Source organism: Myotis yumanensis, unplaced genomic scaffold, assembly GCF_028538775.1.
Source record: "Myotis yumanensis isolate MYYU_CA2020_CCGP unplaced genomic scaffold, mMyoYum1.0.hap1 SCAF_9, whole genome shotgun sequence".
Taxonomy (NCBI): domain Eukaryota; kingdom Metazoa; phylum Chordata; class Mammalia; order Chiroptera; family Vespertilionidae; genus Myotis; species Myotis yumanensis.
The window spans coordinates 43,742,195-43,761,081 of record NW_027223760.1 but is presented as its reverse complement, the minus strand read 5'-3'; the positions used below and the strand labels follow the sequence as shown (position 1 = coordinate 43,761,081).

The following is an 18,887-nucleotide window of genomic DNA, read 5'->3' as shown; positions in this document are numbered from 1 at the left end:
ATCATGTAATTTAATGACTCATTTTAGGGTGAGTTTCTTTCTCCAAATTATCAAGAGAGCTAATGTTCCTTGTTAAAGCTGATTTGGCTACCTCCTCCATAATTGGCAGGTTCTCAATAAATGTTTGTTGAACTTATTTAAGACTAGAGGCGTGGTCCACGAAATTTGTGCACTGAGGTGGGGGTTGTCCCTCAGCCTGGCCTGTGCCCTCTCACAGTCCGGGAGCCCCATAATTGATCTCCCCAAAGAGGTAGGCCCCGCCCACCTGCTGCAGCCCACTGGTCGGTTGCCTGGGCCTCCCTCTTTGGGCAATCATGGGGTGATGGCCGGGCCCCCGACCAATTGCATCGCATCTGCTTTGGCTGGCCTGGCACCAGCGGGTGTCATAGCGTGATCATCCTGACAGTCATTCTACTGTTAGGTCGTTTGGTCAATTTGCATATTACGCTTTTATTATTATAGATATTGGTCAGATTAAGAGGAATTTGTGATCAGGTTAGTTTAAGACTTTAGCTTATTTTACACATCTGAGGGGTGCAAAAACTGGATCCTGATGAAAACCTATATTTGTTTCAAATAAGGTTTATAGAGCACTAGTTTTTTCTCAAAATTAAAAGTCTCCATTTTTACATGAAAAGTTCGGAATTATTTATTCAGAAAAATTGGGGATTTGCTGGTCATTTTAATTTTGCATAAAGTTTTAGAAACTCTCTAAGAAAGTAGAGCTTGGGATGTTGGGTGAGTGTATATTCTCCAAACATGAAAGATACAAGATCTGACAGTATAAACAAAAAAAAATTATATAGAGTTTAAATAAATAAAGGTTTTCCGGGAAGCTATTAAGTGCCAGGCAATTTATTACCCACATGACCCTTATAATTCTATGTAAATAGGCATTACTCCAAGTGCTGGGTGTGCAGAAACAAGAGGTAAGAAGAGGAACTGCTGCTTCGTTACACAGCAATTCAGCAGCAGAGATTACTTTTAAGTCCTGACTTAAACTCTAGGTCCAGCGATGTCACAGCTGTCCCCTAGCTGCACACTTTTTGTTCAGGGATATCAGTTTGGCGGAAGGGCAATCTAAAAGCAATAACAACACTGGAGGTCAGGTCATATTAAGGGATGATGCTGGGAAGGAAGGAGTATCCTTTCTTCTTAAACTAATGGAGTAACTTATTAAGAACTATAAAGTCTGGATTCATACTAAATAGATGAGCAGGCAGTTTCGCTGCTTTCTTTTCTGAGACTGACATTACTTTTCAGTCACTAACATTGCATGTAATGGTAAAGTACGGCCACTTAGACTCATTTGTTCCTCAATAGGTAGCTCTGCAGGCAGGCAGGGGTACATGCATGTATTTTGGCTAAAATACACTTCTATCTAAAGTGACAATGTGGATACTGCAATAAAAGGGCATCGATTTTAGTCCTTTAACTTGTCAGGATTTAATGTTATTAATATTTTTGCAGTTAAAAAAGCAGAAGCATCTTATATGTTATATATAGACAAGATAAATGTACCAAGTATTGCTGTAAACTCAATTTTTCAATCATAAATTAGAAATATAAATAAATTAATATTATTTCGTATGGTCTTCCACTAATTAAATATGCTACTGAAAGATAAAGTTATGTACCAGCAGAATGAGATATACTCTAGTTATTCATAACTTTTGTAAGGGTATAAAAGAACTTTTTTTCATGGATTTGTCTCAAGGCACATACCTAGGTTGTGGTTCAGTGTATGAGAAGCAACCAGCTGATGTTTCTCTCTTCCTCTCTCCCTCCCTCTCTTTCTTCCCCTCTCTCTTTCTGCTTCCCTCTCCCTCCCCCTTCTTTCCCTCTCTCTTCTGTCACTCTCTCTCTCCCTCTTCTTCTCTCCTTCTCTCACCAATAAACATATCCTCCAGTGAGGACTTTAAAAAAGAAAAAGGTCAAATTTATTTTGAGTTCTACTTTTGATAAATGAAAAAAATCACAACTTAAAGCGCATGGAAATTGTGGCTGTGCTAAAACACTCTTTATAGAAATGAATGGCTGCTAATCTCCTAGTGAACGGCACTCTAAGCAGCACAGAAAGAAGTGTGTATGTAGCTTTCCCAGTTAAATTAAAAAAAACAAGAGCTCCAAAAGAAGAACAGAGAAAGAAAAAGAGAGAGGGAAGGAGGTTAGACTAGAGCATCGATTTTCAGCCGATTGTGCTGCAAGAATTTTTAAAAAATGACTATTTAGTCAGGGACACTGACCTGTTTTCCCAGATTTGTCAAATAAAAAAATGACAACAGCCAACACAACAATATCTTTCCAGTGTGAATGAATCAAAATTATACCTATTTTTTGTCAGATTGTTGGTGGGCCGCAGAATTTTAGTAATTCATTTATATGTGCATGAGATTTAAAAAAATTGAAAATTACTGAAATAGGGGAAAGAAGGTAAAAAGAAGGAGGAAAAGGGAGAAAGGGAAGGGAATAGAGGGAACAGAAAGGATGGAGGAAGAACAGGGAAAACAATCAGAAAATTAGCTGAACACAGATAGCAAAATAAAGATACTGAAAAAAATGATCAAGATGGGAATGTGGGCCCTGTCCAGTGTGGCTCAGTTGGCTAGAGCATCGTCCCCTGCACCAAAGGGTTGCAGGTTCGATTCCCATTCAGGGCGCATTCCCAGGTAGTGGGTTCAATCCCCGGTTGGGACTCATATGGGAGGCAACCCATTGATGTTTCTCATTGATGTGTTTTTTTCTCTCTTTCTCTCTCCATATAATCAATGAAAAACATATCCTCGGTGAGAATTTTAAAAAGGAATAATAAAAATAAAATTGAAAACAGATGGGAAAGTGCCTAAAGCCAAAAAGAAGATAACAATTTACAAGTTCCAAAATGAAGAAATACTAAGATTTGCAACTCTCTGAAAACTGGGAAACTACAACTAATTGACAGTCCTGAACTTTGGGACCAACATAGGCAGAGTGATTATATCTTCTATAGCCTCCACAAATTAGGTTTAGTGAAAATTAACAAAACTTTTTAGACCCACAAAAACAAGTATAAATCTTTCTATCTGTTCATGAGACGGAATTTTGTGTTTTCTTGCTAGCGGGAAAATTAGTCCTAAGGCATATACAAACACCAAAGCCAGAATTAAAAAATAGATGACTCATTAAATAGGAGCTCATAGACTTAACTGAGAGACTGGCTGAAGATTAACAGGAGAAGTAGGTAACTGGTACAACACTGCATAATAATTTCTCAGATAATTTTACTTCCCCAGGCTGCCTTGGCTTCAAAACCTCAACCTAACCTTGCCAAGCCTAAGTATTTAAATCCTACTTGGCAAAGTACTTGACAAGCCAAAGTATTTAAGTCCTACTTTTCTTCTAAGTTAATAATCAATTCAGAAAGAAGAATAACTGAGAAACCAAAGTGGACTGCCCTGTTTGGCACAACTAAATCTGTAATTAGTTGGAAAAAAAAGTATTACACTTACTCATACCACTGTTTATTGTGTTTTCGGTAAAGCAACGTATCCAAGGCAACAGCATTGACATCCAAAGCTCCTGGGGAAGGCCACTGGTTGGTGAGGTGGGCAGTTAACTCTTGTCTTGATCTTAAATCATTATTCTTTAGCACAGTCCTGTGAATATTAAGATGGTGAGTGCTTTTGTCTTCATTGTTCTGCAAGGGCAGAGGAACCTGCTATTAATGGTATCAATTTAGGCCCCCAAAATTCATCTTTTTAAAATGGTATGTTAATAGTCTGTGACCAAAACTACGGGAAGGCTAGATGGGGCTAGGACTGTTTTGTTTCCTACAATATGTGTTTTTCATTCTTTCTTGGCTAGCTACAACAAATCACTTGTGACATTCAGACTTCCTACTATTTCCACAGAGATATTACTAGAAGACTGATGGATACAAACTGCATTCTACATCTTAATTAAAAAACAATGGTGATATCTTAAAGCTACAGGTTATAAGATGCCAGTTAAAATATGAAGGAAAATAAAGATCCTATGTGTAAGATTTTCTAACTTCAAAATTCACAATCTATGTAGGTAATTTAACTTGATAAACAAAAAGAATTTAATGGATTAAAAATAAAATTAATGCAGAAAAATAAAAAATAAAAAATTCATGAGGTTCCCGTAATTGTTTTTGAGAGAAGTGACTATTAATGAATTTTTATGAAAATAATTAAATCAATGACAACTGCATTGAACAGTATAATCCATTGGAAATATTTCAGCTACAGAATAAAAGCCATTATTACAACCCATGGTTTCCTTTCATATTTGTTCATAAGAACTTGAAAAAGACTAGCTTTTTGCCAAAAATTTCAACTTCACAAACTAACTGGTCATTGTCACAAGACTAATTCAACATCTGAATTTGCGGTTAAAAATCATTTAAAGGCATAATTATGTTTGCAAAGTTCTTATTCTACCTCTAAAAGACCTTAAAATACCACCTAAGGCCACCTGCGTTCTCCGACAGTAGTCCACAACTCTAGCATACCAAGATTCTGAGCCATCAGTTCAGATACGGAAGTAATTCGTGCTTGCCACTAATTTTCAGCGACAATGACAGTCCTGTGTGGGTGACAGTGAGTGGTGTGCTGGCAAGACAATCCTTCACATGAGAAAACCAATCTGCACCCCACCTCTGGCTGTCAACATGCTTCCAATGGAATAACCCCACTTTACATGTCTCCAACAAGCTGCACACAAACATTTCTGATTTTACAGGAACATATAAACATATTTGCGTTTAAACATATTTGCTCTACTATGTCCACAAAGAAATATTATCTAACATAAACACTAGCTTCTCTCTCAGAATGGAATACTACAAGTTAAACAAGCAGAAGTCAGAATTGCTTTGGCTACTCAGGATCATTTTGATTCCGTATAAATTTTAGGATTGTTTTTTCTGTTTCTGTGAAAAATGCCACTAGGATTTTGATATAGATTTCACTGAATTTGCACATCACTTTGCATAGTATGGAGATTTTAATAATATTAATTCTTCCAATCCATGAACACAGCATGCCTTTCCATTTATGTTCTTAATCTCCTTCATCAATGTTTTCAGTTAAGGATCAAAGAGTTGTTTTATTTTTCAAAGAAAAAAATAGCTCTGTATTAAGCCCTCCTTGGCATGACAGAAATGTTCAATGAATGTAATTTATTTTATGAACCCAGCCAAACCCTGAAAAGTTCCTATATCTTCTAAATATATAACTTGTACTATATAAGACAGTAATTCATCATCACACTTTATTTTTCCCAGATTTGTAATTACTCTTCACATGATTATTGTTAGCTTATCTTAGCCAAGCATGATGCAGTGCAACACAACACAATAAGACTCTGGGTTGTTCATAAACACCAAAGACTTCCCTGTGAATCCTTTGTACCTCCTCAGGAAGAAATCTATTTATAAATGTTTTTAAAGAAAAAACAAAATTAGTAAAAATGGAGTTTGTTACTGTCTCTTTTTAAAACAGCATTCTACATCCAAGTTGTCAAATAATTTGCTAAGTTTCAGTGTGAGATTTTGTCACATGAATTGAGCCATCAGGAAGGGTATATTTACACCATCCTCTAAAAATGTGGAGTACTTTATAGGCGTCTGCATTTTTAATAGAGGCTTATCTCAAGTAAAAATGTACAGTCCTAATAAAACTCTTTCAGTGTTCCCAGATAAACTATTTGCTTCTAATAAAACTTTAGTTAATATTTTATTATACTCATCTCCCTCATATGATATTTTGCACCAATGTTTCTGTATTTGCTCCTCCCTTTACCTAGAATAACATTCTTTCTCTCCCTAGGTTACCAAAGCTCTATTCAAAATCAACTTCTAGTGATGCTTTTCCTGGGCCACTACTCCTGTGCTACTGCTGCAATGTGTATATATCTTTATTACCATACATATATGCATGTCCCAATACACTCATCACATCACTTAGAGGTCAGTTGTTTAGCTGACTCTGATATTCTCAAGGTTATCTTATTCATGTTTAAATTCTCAGTACCTAGTCCAGTTCCTGGAACAAGTAGTTACTTAATAAGTATTTATTATAAAATATTATTTTAAAGGTTTACCTTTCTAAAATGGAAATCTGATCTGAAATTGGTAACTACACAGACCTTCTTAGCATGGTATATAAATCCCTTTCTCACCTGGCCACACACATACACATTTTCCCTCTATATTAAGTAACCAGGACTCATCACACAGTTTCCTATTTGCTGGACTCTAATCTCTTTCTGTTTTAGCTTTTGTTATTTTCAATGCCTGGAAAACCCATCTCTTACCTTTCTGCTCTATCAAATATCTAAACCACTTTAAGGAATTAGTATAACTGTCACCACCTCATTAAATCCTTCCTAGTTCATTTTCCTTTGTCTCACACTGTATCCAATACAAGCATCTATCATAGCTTTGGGGACACCTTATCGCTCTTATTGTTTTCATGTCTGTGTTCCCTGAGAGCACTCTGAGGGCAGGAACTAGAACAAATTTATTTTGTACTAGAGGCCCGGTGCATGATATTTGTGCACGGGGGAGGGGGGGAGGGCTCAGCCCGGCCTGCACCCTCTCCAAACTGGGACCCTTCAGACATCCCTCTCGTAATCCGGGACCCCTGGCTCCTAACCACTCACCTGCCTGCCTGCCTCTAACCGCTCTCCCCTGCTGGCCTGATCGCCCCTAACTACTCTCCTCTGCTGATCTGATCACCCCTAACTGCTCTGCCTTGGCCCCCGCCACCGTGGCTTTGTCCAGAAGACGTCCAGTCTAATTAGCATATTACCCTTTTGTTAGTGTAGATTCTTAGTATCAAGCCCAGCATCTAGGACAGAAGAAGGCTCAATAAATGTCAGTAGAATGAATCTAAAGGACAGCATAGAATTTTAAAAAGCACCTTGGAATAATCTAATATGCAAGGGAAGATAGCAAATACAGAATATACTCCACTTCAATACTACTGAAAATTAAATTACAATGCAACTTTCTTACTTAAACTAACAAAACATCTAAGTAGCTTTAATGTTTAGGGAAGTGATTAAATTGCTGTTAAGAAGGTAATAAGTATCACTTTGGTTTGCTAAACATCACAACAAACTTTTAGTCTAGTGGTTCTCTACCCTAGTCAAATAACTGGGAAAGCATTTAAAATACTGATGCCCAAGCATCATCTCAGATCAATGAAGTGAGTTTCTATGATGGTGGGGCCCAAACAATGGTATTTTTTAATACTAAGTGAATCTCATATACATTTTTTCTCTTGTGAAGTAACAACACTAAATATCTCTCTGGCTACTCTTTCTTGATCTCTTTCAGCAAAGATCCCTCTCTCCATTTAGCCCTTAAATGTTGGTGGTCCCTCCACTTATATTCTCAAATCGCTCAAACAGATTCCCTGTAAATACACAGAACCCTGGCTTCAGAATTGAGATCCTACATTCTTTTGAGCCCTAAATATTTCATTCATTACTTTAAAGGAGAGAGAAAAAGGCCGTCCTTCAGAGATTAGGTTCTCATCTACTGTTTACTTACAAGCTCTTTGAAAAGGTCTAGAATCCTGTACTCTATATTTTGATAGCAATACTTAACCAATTCAAAATTTTATTTTGTTTTGTTTAATTATCGTGTGTCTCCAAACTTGAGGGTTCCTCTCTCCTTTACTTTGCTTCTTTCTCATTTACCTCAGAAGCTATGCTGATGCTCACAAAATAGTTATATTTTCAACTGCTGCACATATGTATATAGGACATACAACCCTTGGCATTTAGAATTTACTATCTGTGATCCCAAATATTCCCAAGCAACCCCAAAGGTCCATAACATTAAAGTATTTTTATATTTCGATAAGGCAATACATTTGAAGATCATGGTTATAACATAAGTTTTGAGAGTGGGTCTTGCAAAATGCCTAACACCATTGCAGCGAACCTTGGTTATTTTCCACTTATCATTTATTGCCTCACGTGCTGTCATTCTTAGGATGTATTCCAGTGCCATTTATGACAAGGGTCACTGAGAAAATCTTAGGCTATCATGTTCATGAAAATAAAGAATTTATTATGTCATGACTAAACTAATGCAGATGTTTATGCTTATGGACAGAATGGCCGGGTACTGAAGTCAAAGAAAGGGAAAACCACCAAATATAAGGTGTTGAATACATTCCACCCCTAACTCTCTTAGAAACACAGAATAACAGAATTACCTACCTCTACCTTCTCTTACTACTTGGGAAGAGAAACAAACGCTATTTGCTTAATGTCGGTCTCAGCCCTCCACCTGGTCACCCCCAACTGCCCTCCCCTGCCAGCCTGATCTTGCCCCCAACCGCCCTCCCCTGCCAGCCTGATCTTGCCCCCTATTTGACTTTTTGCTAGAACACTAAGAGGAACATTAATAATCCTAATAAAAGTTCAACCCAAATAAAATATTCAATTCCTATTAAATATTGCAATACCTTTAACAAAAACAATAACAAAGAAAAAGCCGTTTGATAAAAGAGGGTATAAGGAATGGTTGAGGCTTGCCATGAAGGCAAGATCAAAATGCACAGGCACCTCCAAGCTGTAGTTCAAATTAACCAGAGGAATGCAAGGTGAAAGATTTTGTACAGGGATAGAGCGCCATCTTTTGGTTACTTGCAGTAATTGCCTGAATTAGTATATTTTGCATTGGCTGTTGCTACTTGTTGAGAAACATTAACTTCCAGATAACTATGAATCAGATGATTTATTTGTTATGCTGACATCATCACCTTATTTATGAATCTTGAATGAGCTAATTTACATTATAGAATATATCATATATAAAAAGTTCATAAAATTCTCAAAAATAAAAGAGAAAGCGAAACAAAATCTTCATCTCTTTGGTAACTAAGTAGAGTGTTGGAATCTTATTCGGAAAATTAATAATATTCTATCAGAACTGTAATGGTAACCACCAAAAAGCCCTAAGTAATGAGGAAAAGCCCCTTTTTTGTAGATGATTCTGGCCAATAATCATGGGAGGAGTAACAATTAGGAAATTGCCATTTTATAAATCTTAATGAATCAACTGCTCCAGCAGTTTCTTGAGTTTAGAAGTTGAAGATATACTTTCCCATAGTACAGCTATAATCTCAGGATGGGTATAAATTGGTGTCTTAAAGATTCCTTTGCACAAAAACTGTTACAAGAATACTGAACAGATGAGTAAGATCCGTTTCCTTTAGAATGTTCACAATTCACTTATCAGAATCATCTTTAAGTACAGGATACTTAAAGATGGGTATTTTTTCAGTGTGATGATGGCCAGAGGGAAAGGTGGGCGGGGGTTGGGAGGAAGTGGGCAAAGGGGGGAGGGAACATCTGTAATAGTGGCAACATTAAAAACAAAGTAAAAAAAAGAATTTATAAAACTCAACTCCCCAAAAAACAACAATCCAATTGAAAAACAGGCAAAGGACCTGAATACACACTTCTCCAAAGATGACATATAGATGGCCAAGAGACATATGAAAAGATGCTCAATGTCACTAATCATCAGAGAAATGCGAATTAAAACCACAACAATATATCACCTTACACCTGTCAGAATGGCTGGCTATAATCAATAAATCAAAAAATAAGTGTTGGTGAGGATGTGGAGAAAAGGGAACCCTTGTGTATAGTTGGTGGGAATATAGATTGGTGCAGCCACTGTGGAAAGCAGTATGGAGTTTCCTCAAAAAGTTAAAAATGGGCCCTAACCGGTTTGGGTCAGTAGACAGAGCATCAGCCTGCGGACTGAAAGGTACCAGGATTGATTCCGGTCAAGGGCATGTACCTTGGTTGTAGGCACATCCCCAGTACAAGGTGTGCAGGAGACAGCTGATGGATGTTTCTCTCCCATTGATGTTTCTAACTCTCTATCCCTTTCCCCTCCTCTCTGTAAAAAATCAATAAAATATTTTTTAAAAATGGAACTGCCTTATGACCCAGTGATTCCACTTCTCGGAATTTATATGAAGAAACCTGAAACACTAATGCAAAAGAATATATGCAGCCCTATGTTCATTGCAGCATCCTATATAATAAAAGCCTAATATGCAAATTGACCAAATGGCAGAACAACCAGTCGCTATGACGTGCACTGACCACCAGGGGGCAGACGCTCAATGCAGAAGCTGCCCCCTGGTGGTCAGTGCACTCCCAAAGGGGGAGCGCCACTCAGCCAGAAGCCGGGCTCATGGCGAGCAAGCACAGTGATGGTAAGGAGTGAGGGGTCTTGGACTGAGAGAGCCCCAGACTATGAGAAGGATGTCTGCCTGCCGGCTTAGGCCCAACCCCCAGGGGATCAGGCCTAAGCCGGCAGGCAGACATCCCCAAAGGGTCCTGGACTGCGAGAAGGCATAGGCTGGGCTGAGGAACACCTCCCCCCCCACATATACACACACACACACAGTGTATGAATCTCATTCACCAGGCCTCTAGTTATTTATAACAGCCAAGATCTGGAAACAGCCCAAATGCCCGCCAGCAAATGAGTGGATAAAAAAAGCTGTGGTACATTTACAAAGTAGAATACTCCTCGCTGTAAAAAAGAAGGAAATCTTACCCTTTGTGACAGCATGGATGGACCTGGAGAGTATTATGATAGATGAAATAAGCCATTCAGGGAAAGACAAGCACCAAGTGATTTCACTCATGTGTGGAATCTAATGAACAAAATGAACTAACAAGCAAAATAGAGATAGATTCATAGACAGAGAGCAAGTTGACAGCTGTTGAAAGAGCAGGGGGGAGGGGATTGGGCGTTGGGTAGGGGTCATAGAGGTATTGAGGAAAAAAAGAGAGAAAATACTATGGACATGGATGGGTGATTGCCAGGGTGGGTGGAAGGGGAGAGAGAAGATGGAGGAAGAAACAGGGAGATAAATGGTGATGTACAGATGATGTATTATGGAATTGTGTACCTGAAATCTGTGGAATTTTGTTAACCAGTGTCACCCCAATAAATTCAACAAACATGGAAAAAAGGAAAATATCTTGCTGGTTAAATAAAAACTGATTTCATAATTATTCTTATATTAAAACAATTTAGACAAACTACCAAGATTATTTGTAAAAGGAAGATTAAATCACTTTAATCTTTCCATTGCAAAGAAATAACCAGAAATCTCTATTGTTTGGCTCTTGATATTTTTCCCCCTGCTTACAGAAGCAAGGGGCTACAGAAGGTGTTACTCTGCTCCTAAATGAGTCATACTCCACCGGACAATTAGAAAAAATATAAGAAACTTTCAAATATTAGAAAAATATAAGAAACAATACATGAACACAATTCTTTTCATCAACAAACAAATTCCTAGATAACACTAAATTTTTATGTTCCTTCATAAAACTTTTTTACTTAAAAATCATCTATTATATTTACTTAGTTTCCTTGCAAATTACAAGTTAATTACAAAAGGAACAACAGTAACTATACAGAAGAGAAAAACATCTTAACCTAATGATTAAAATTAATAGCACTACTAAAAGGCCAATAACAGATCTCATGTATCTCTGGATGTGATGTCCTGAGGACACACCACTTAGGTTGTAATCCTGCCACAAATGGATAAGCTCATTCTAATCATAGGGAAGAACAAACAAACTAAAATCAAGGGACATTCTATAAAAATTACTAGCCTGTATTCTTCAGAAATACCAATCTCTTGTAAGACAGAACATTGAAAAACTATTCTAAGTTAAAGTGATTGAAGAGACCAACAACCAAATTCAAAACATGATCCAGGATTGGATCCTTACTAGAAAAACAAAAGTTGCAATAAGGGACATTATTTGGACAATTGATGAAAGTGAAGTATGAGTTATAGATAGGATAAAAGCATTGTATCAATTTAAATGTCTTAAATTGAAAGCTGAACTATGGTGATGTAAGAGAATATCTTTGTTATTAGGAAAGACACATTGAAATATTAAGAGGTAAAGAGACATGTATGCAACCTCTCAGGTGGTTTAAAAAATAATGTATCTGTCTATATATATAGGGAGAAGGAGAGAATGAGCACAAATGTGGCAAAATATTGAAAACTGGTAAATCTAACCCTAGCTGGTTTGGCTCAGTGGATAGACCATCAGCCTGGGAACTGAAGGGTCCTGGGTTTGATTCCGGTCCCGACACATGCCTCGGTTGCAGGCTCAATCCCCAGTAGGAGGCGTGCAGGAGGCAGCCAATCAATGATTCTCTCTCATCATTAATGTTTCTCTCTCTCTCTACCTCTCCCTTCCTCTCTGAAATAAATAAAAATATATTTTAAAAAAAGAAAAGAAAACTAGTGAATCTAGGAAAAGCCATATGGAAATTGTACTATCCTTGCAACTTTTCCAAAAGCTTAAAATTATTTCAAGAAAATTTTAAAAATCCTTTAAGATTAAGTAAATATTAATATGAGAAGATTTTCACTATAAGCAATTAACTGACAAAATCAAGTTTGACAAAACGGTATTATTAGTACAAGTGCTTTGAATAGTGACAAGTTAAGGAGCTTGTACCAGAATGTAGATCAATACACAGCTTCCTCCATTGAAGGAAGTCTGGCTAGAGAAAAGTTAGCTATACTGAACTGTGCTTAGTAATGTTCTGGAAACAAGAAGTTTATGCAGTGGCACTGCTCTTTTAGCAGCACTGGTCTTATATTCCATATTTCTACAACCACTCAATCAATCAATAACTAAATACGTGCTTTTAAAATTAAACATATGCTTTCGAAAGAATCCAACCAAATTATATTAGTTAAGTCTGGGTAGCACAACTGAAGGTAATTTTTGTTTTCTTCCTATATTTTGTAATGTTTCTACTATGAGCATGGATTACTTTTATAATAAGAAAAATAAAAGTAAACTTTCAAAAAGAGTAAGTGCAAGGGAACATAATAGCAGGCGATCTGATTTCTTGGAATTTGAATCTTATGTTAAAACATGTTATGTTAAAACAGTTATGTCCATATACTGCCAAAATTTTTCCCAAAAGGATCTCACTTACAACTGATCTTGCAGCTCCACAATTATATATTCTAATTGTTCCTTTTCCAATTTATGGGCCAGATCAGAATCTTCAATCCTTTGTAGTAGTATTTTATTCTGGGAGACAGATTCAGACAGCTGGTTCTCTCGAAGTCGTAAGAGTTCTTCAAGATAAGCCTGGAAATACAGATCAGCAAGATACAGCCAACTATAAAATTCTAATATATTTTGAAGACAAATGCTAAATAGCTTAAATGTTAGTCGTATCTATATTGTAGTAAAACTTTTTTATAGTATCACTGATAAAACAGTAAAAATAATTTTTTAATTTAGTACAAAAATTTAACATATGTGCGTTATTTAAAGCTCTTCTCTAAGGTTCATTAAAATGCATTTGTAATTTAAGGTAAAACTTAGTTAAAACATTTTCATTTCGCCAAAACCGGTTTGGCTCAGTGGAGAGAGCGTCAGCCTGCGGACTGAAAGGTCCCGGGTTCGATTCCGGTCAAGGGCATGTACCTGGGTTGCGGGCACATCCCCAGTAGGAGATGTGCAGGAGGCAGCTGGTCGATGTTTCTCTCTCATCGATGTTTCTAACTCTCTATCTCTCTCCCTTCCTCTCTGTAAAAAATCAATAAAAAAAAAAACAAAAAACATTTTCATTTCTAAGCTCTGCAACAATAAATAAAAGACTCAGTATGCCTCCTAGTTTCAGAATACAGACTTAATCACAGATTGACCAATTAAGAAACTGCCTCTATGTGATTATTCTTTCAAAACAGATATTACCATTTTAGCTTTAACAAATTAGTAGGAAGCAATACAATGTTTTGACGAGGCCTGCAGGTGCCTATATAGTCCAGGTCTACTAGCTAACAGCTATGTATCCTGGTCAAGTTACTTAATCTTTCTGTGTCACAGTTTCATCATCTGAAAAAGTGAGAGCTTTAATCTTCCTAGTTGGGAAGATTAAACAAATAAGTCTAGGTAGAGTATTACTTGATACACTGAATGCAATGCATAATTCCTAGTTATTATTATTAGGAAACACCAAATAGATATAAGCCTTCTTGGGGTGATCTTCTGTCAGTTATTTTTTACCCATTTACAATTTCTTTGTCCTTTTGCTCTGTTTTCTGAAAGACTTCATTGAATTTATCCTTTAAACCCTTATACTGGATTTTTTTAATTCAGGAAATCTTAATTTTAATTTCCAACAGCTCTATCATGTTGTCTGGTGATGCCCTTCTCATGACATCCTACTTTTTAGCTACAATGTGCTTACAAATTCCTCTCAGGATATTAATTAGAATCTTTTTTTCTTAAAGTATTCTTCTATCCTACTATGTTATCCCATTCATTTGTCATTAACAAAGTCTTTTAACTAGTTTAGCTTTATGATACACTAGAGGCCTGGTGCAAGAAATCGTGCACGGGGGCGGGGGGTGGGGGGGACCTTAGCCCAGCCTGCACCCTCTCACAATCTGGGACCCCTCAGGGATGTCTGACTTCCAGTTTAGGCCTTCAGGATTGGGCCTAAATAGGCAGTCAGACATCACTCTCATAATCCAGGATCGCTGGCTCCTAACCACTCGCCTGCCTGCCTCATCGCCCCTAACCACTCGCCTGCCTGCCCCATCGCCCCTAACTGCCTGCCTGCCTGCCTGCCTGCCTCATTGCCCCTAACCACCTCTGCCTCAGCCCCCACCACTGTGGCTTCATCTAGAAGTACATCTGGAAGGTTGTTAGGCTGTCCGGTCTAATTAGCATATTATGCTTTTATTATTATAGATGCTAATAGAAGTTAACACTATTCTCCCCTCATTAAGCTTCCTTTTCATATTTTCCCATGACAATTCTCAAATAGTTTTTCCATAATAAAATTTCAAACATTAAAATTAATTTTTACAAAGGAAGTATTGTATATGTCACATGGCTTAATATATAAATTATATACAAATATTTATAAACATTAGTAATTAAATGCAACTTATGTACCCACAATCAAGATTAGTAAAACATTTAAGCCCCTATAATGCCTTTCCCTAATGATAGCCCCTGCTTCCGCTACACAGATAACAACATCCTGAGATCTATGTTTATTATCTCCTTACTATTCTTTCTAGCTTTACCACAAATGTATGTTGTCTTAAAATAGTTTTGTTGAGATTTGTCTATATTCTTTTGACACTGGCTTTTTCTTCTACAATGATGTCTTCCTTTCAATAGTGAATAGTATTCCATTGTATGAATACTGCAGTTTATTTACTTACTTTCCTATCAATGACCTTTTTGATTGTTTTTAGCTTTTTCTTAATATAAATAATATACAGTGAACACTCAGTTATATGTTACCTGGTATAAACATCTAAGAATTTATAGGAAATATGACTAGGAATAGAATTGCTGGGAATGGAGCATGCATTACCTTTACATTTACTAGATAATGCCAAATTGACATATTATTGTTTTTATACTAATCACATTCCCAACTGATATTCATTCTTTGTGTGTGTGTATGTGTGTGTGTGTGTATGTGTGTGTGTATGTGTGTGTATGTGTGTGTGCATGTGTGTGTATGTGTGTATGTGTGTATGTGTGTGTGTATGTGTGTGTATGTGTGTGTATGTGTGTGTATGTGTGTGTATGTGTGTATGTGTGTGTATGTGTGTGTATGTATGTGTGTGTGTGTGTATGTGTGTGTATGTGTGTGTGTATGTGTGTATGTGGGTGTATGTGTGTGTGTATGTGTGTGTATGCGTGTGTGTATGTGTGTGTATGTGTGTGTATGTGTGTGTGTGTATGTGTGTGTATGTGTGTGTATGTGTGTGTGTGTGTGTGTGTGTGTGTTAATCCTCACCCAAGGGTATTTTTTCCATTGATTTTCAGAGAATGGAAGGGAGGAGGGAGAGAAGGAGGTTTCGTTAATTCTGTTTCTCTGTTTATTTAATTAAAATCTATGCTTATTTTTTTTTCTTTGGAACTGATTTTTTTAGTCTACTTCTTAAATACTTATCTCTTTAATTTTCCTACTTTCTTTTCTAAGTTAAGTACTTCTACAAGTACTGCACAAAGTTGTAACTTAAAATTGTCAGTATGCATTGTTTTCATTCTTATTTACTCATTCCTTTTGACACATAATTTAAAAGTTTTATTTTTTAAATTCCCATTGGTGGTCTACAGGTGGTGGTAAACATATTGTATTGAATCTAACTTTACTGCACTATGATCACTATTATATCATTTCTTTGGTATTTGTGGGCATTTGCCTTGTGACATAATATGCTCCATACAAATTGAATAGCTGTCCCATATATGCTTGAAAAGAATGTGTATTGTTAGCGTTTAACAAAGTTTAGATCAAGCTTTACTAATTGTGCTGTTCAAACTCACTACATCCTTACTAATATTTTGTCCATTGAATCTGTAAATTATTTTGTAGATGTTAAAATTTCCTACTCTAATTATGGATTTGTCAGTTTCTCCTGGACAATCTATTAATTTATGCTTCACATTTTTCATGGCTACACTGTTTCATTATGTAAGTTCAGTGCTGTTACACATTCCTGGCGAATTCTTTTTTTACAAAGACAATGTCTTTTTTTAGTCTTAATGCTTTTTGCCTTAATGTCCACGTTGGATAACATTAATACAGAATTCCTGTGGTTAAGTTTGCCTACTATATCTTTATCCTCTTAGTCTCAACATTTTTGTGTCTCATTGTATGTATGTCTCTTACAGACAACATATAACTAAAATTTATTATTATAAAATAAAGAGTTTGTCTTAAATGACAAGTTTATGCCATTTACTTTGATGGTGATGTTGAGTCAGGTGGTTAGATTGAGATATATTTCTACACTTTATCTGGTGGTGCCACCTTTTTTTCTTCTGGTGATACCATCCTTTATAACATCCTTATTTTTTCTCACTTGCTACTTTCTATTGTAATAATAAAATTGTCCTTATTTGTCTTATCACTGTTAGTTTGAAAATTAAATATTCTATTTTTAACCACAACTTTGGAAACAGGCAGGCACATTAAAATCTGTGTCTACCCTTTTCACTGTAACACAAAGACCTCAAATGGCTTTAGCTTCAATCATCCTCTCTTACCTTTTCTAATATTGTTAGAGTTTTAGTCCCACTTTGCTTCCCAGTGGTGTGCTGCAGTTAGCTCTCAAGAGCTGATTATTGAATTTCAGAAATTTTGAAAACACGGCAATTATTAAACATTCAATTATATAGACATAACTAAGTAAATTATATTAAAAACAAGGAAATAACCACTCAAAACTGATCACTCCCTAAGTATTTTTGAATATTTTATCATATCTTCTATTGTCTGTGCTCCTAAGGTCATTCCTGTCTGTTGAATCTGTCTGATAGAATGCTATTCAGTGGCGTGCCATGGTGCATCTTTTCCCAGTTCTGCATTTAGGGATATCACATTGGTAGCTTTAACTTGGCCATGATGGGATTACTTATCCCATAGAATCAGCAAATGGTACATACCAGGGCTTCTCTATTTCCTCTGTGAAAGTCAGTTGTTAAACATATTTCAACCCTCCAATGCCACCCCATATTGGCCATTAATATAGTAGTTTTTGTTTCATGTAGTCCAGATTTACTTGCCAATTTCTATGGTTAATCTGTCATTTTGCATTTCACTCCTGCCTACCAGGTTCAGTTTCCATCTTCAATGATAGTGGGCCTAGGTCCACTGTTCCCCTGTATTAAAACACATGCACCTAGGCCAGCCGGCATGGCTCAGTAGTTGAGCGTCAACCCATGTACCAAGAGGTCATCAGTTCAATTCCCAGTCAGGGCACATGCCCAGGTTGTGGACTTGATCCCCAGTAGGGGTGTATGTTTCTCTCTCATCGATGTTTCTATCTCTCTCCTTTCCTCCCTAAAATCACTAAAAACATATTAAAAACAAACAAAACAACAACACATGTACCTAAGTTAAGGGAATGGTCTTTGTGCTCAGGTCATTAGTGAGCTCCTATTCTTTGAGAGAGCAGCTCTGCATGAAGCTGTTTTAAAATTGTATTCTGCTCAGCATTTTCGTATTTTTACAATGCAAAGGCTTTCAGGTGATCTTAGTATGAAATCTTGCTGGTATGAGAAGTCTTCTTTAATAGGGTATGAAAGTTTTTTCCATATACATTAGGCACAGTTTTGTAGCTATTATAAATGGAATCTTTTTCTTTATGTTTTCTAACCAGTAGCTGTTGGTCTATGTAAAATCTATTCATATTTGTAAATTTACTTTGTAAGCACTTTCCTCAGTGTATTTTTTATTGTTCCAATACTTCTATTGTTAATTCCACCAGGCTTTTCCTATATAGACTATTTATGAATAATGATAACTTGAAAGGAAAAAATAGATAATTCAATAAAAAAAGTTGCAACTACTCAAGATAATGGAGTTTCTTTTCCTTTCTGCTATATACTCTATTTTGCCAAGTGCAGTGTCTGATATACAAGAGCTTCTAAAATAACTGATTTAAAAAGGACAAATGAGACATATATGGATTTAGGCAATTACTGCTTTTTCACAAACCCAGTAATATTTTATGAAATTAGTCATAGGAACTAAAATCTCAAATATATAAATGAAACTGCATAAAGAAAAATAAATGGCTGATTTTTATATTACAACATAAAATTAGAAAATGTTTAACAAACAAAAGCCTTTCCTAAAATATTGCTTGATTTTTAATTAATAGGAGGATAATTCAAGAACAGAAAGGAAGGAGCGAGGGGCAAACCCTTTCATTCAGCTGAGAGAGCTTTTGGCAGAGACAGTCCAAAGGCAATACAGAGAACAGGATTAAATGGCTGTTGACACTGACTGATAC

At 36.4% G+C, this 18,887-nt stretch overlaps 1 protein-coding gene across 4 annotated transcripts in view; it reads right to left on the bottom strand.

The window, feature by feature from the left end:
• Positions 1–18,887, bottom strand: part of RUNDC3B (RUN domain containing 3B) — a 100,618-nt gene that overhangs the window by 10,176 nt on the left and 71,555 nt on the right. For 2 of the 4 annotated variants that reach the window (XM_070424177.1, XM_070424178.1), the window contains 2 exons: positions 13,040–13,197; positions 3,489–3,635 (listed from right to left, as the gene is read on the bottom strand). In XM_070424177.1, coding sequence (XP_070280278.1) covers positions 3,489–3,635; positions 13,040–13,197 — 305 coding nt within the window. The remainder of the gene's footprint in view (positions 1–3,488; positions 3,636–13,039; positions 13,198–18,887) is intronic. The other 2 variants (XM_070424179.1, XM_070424180.1) reach the window with 1 other exon arrangement.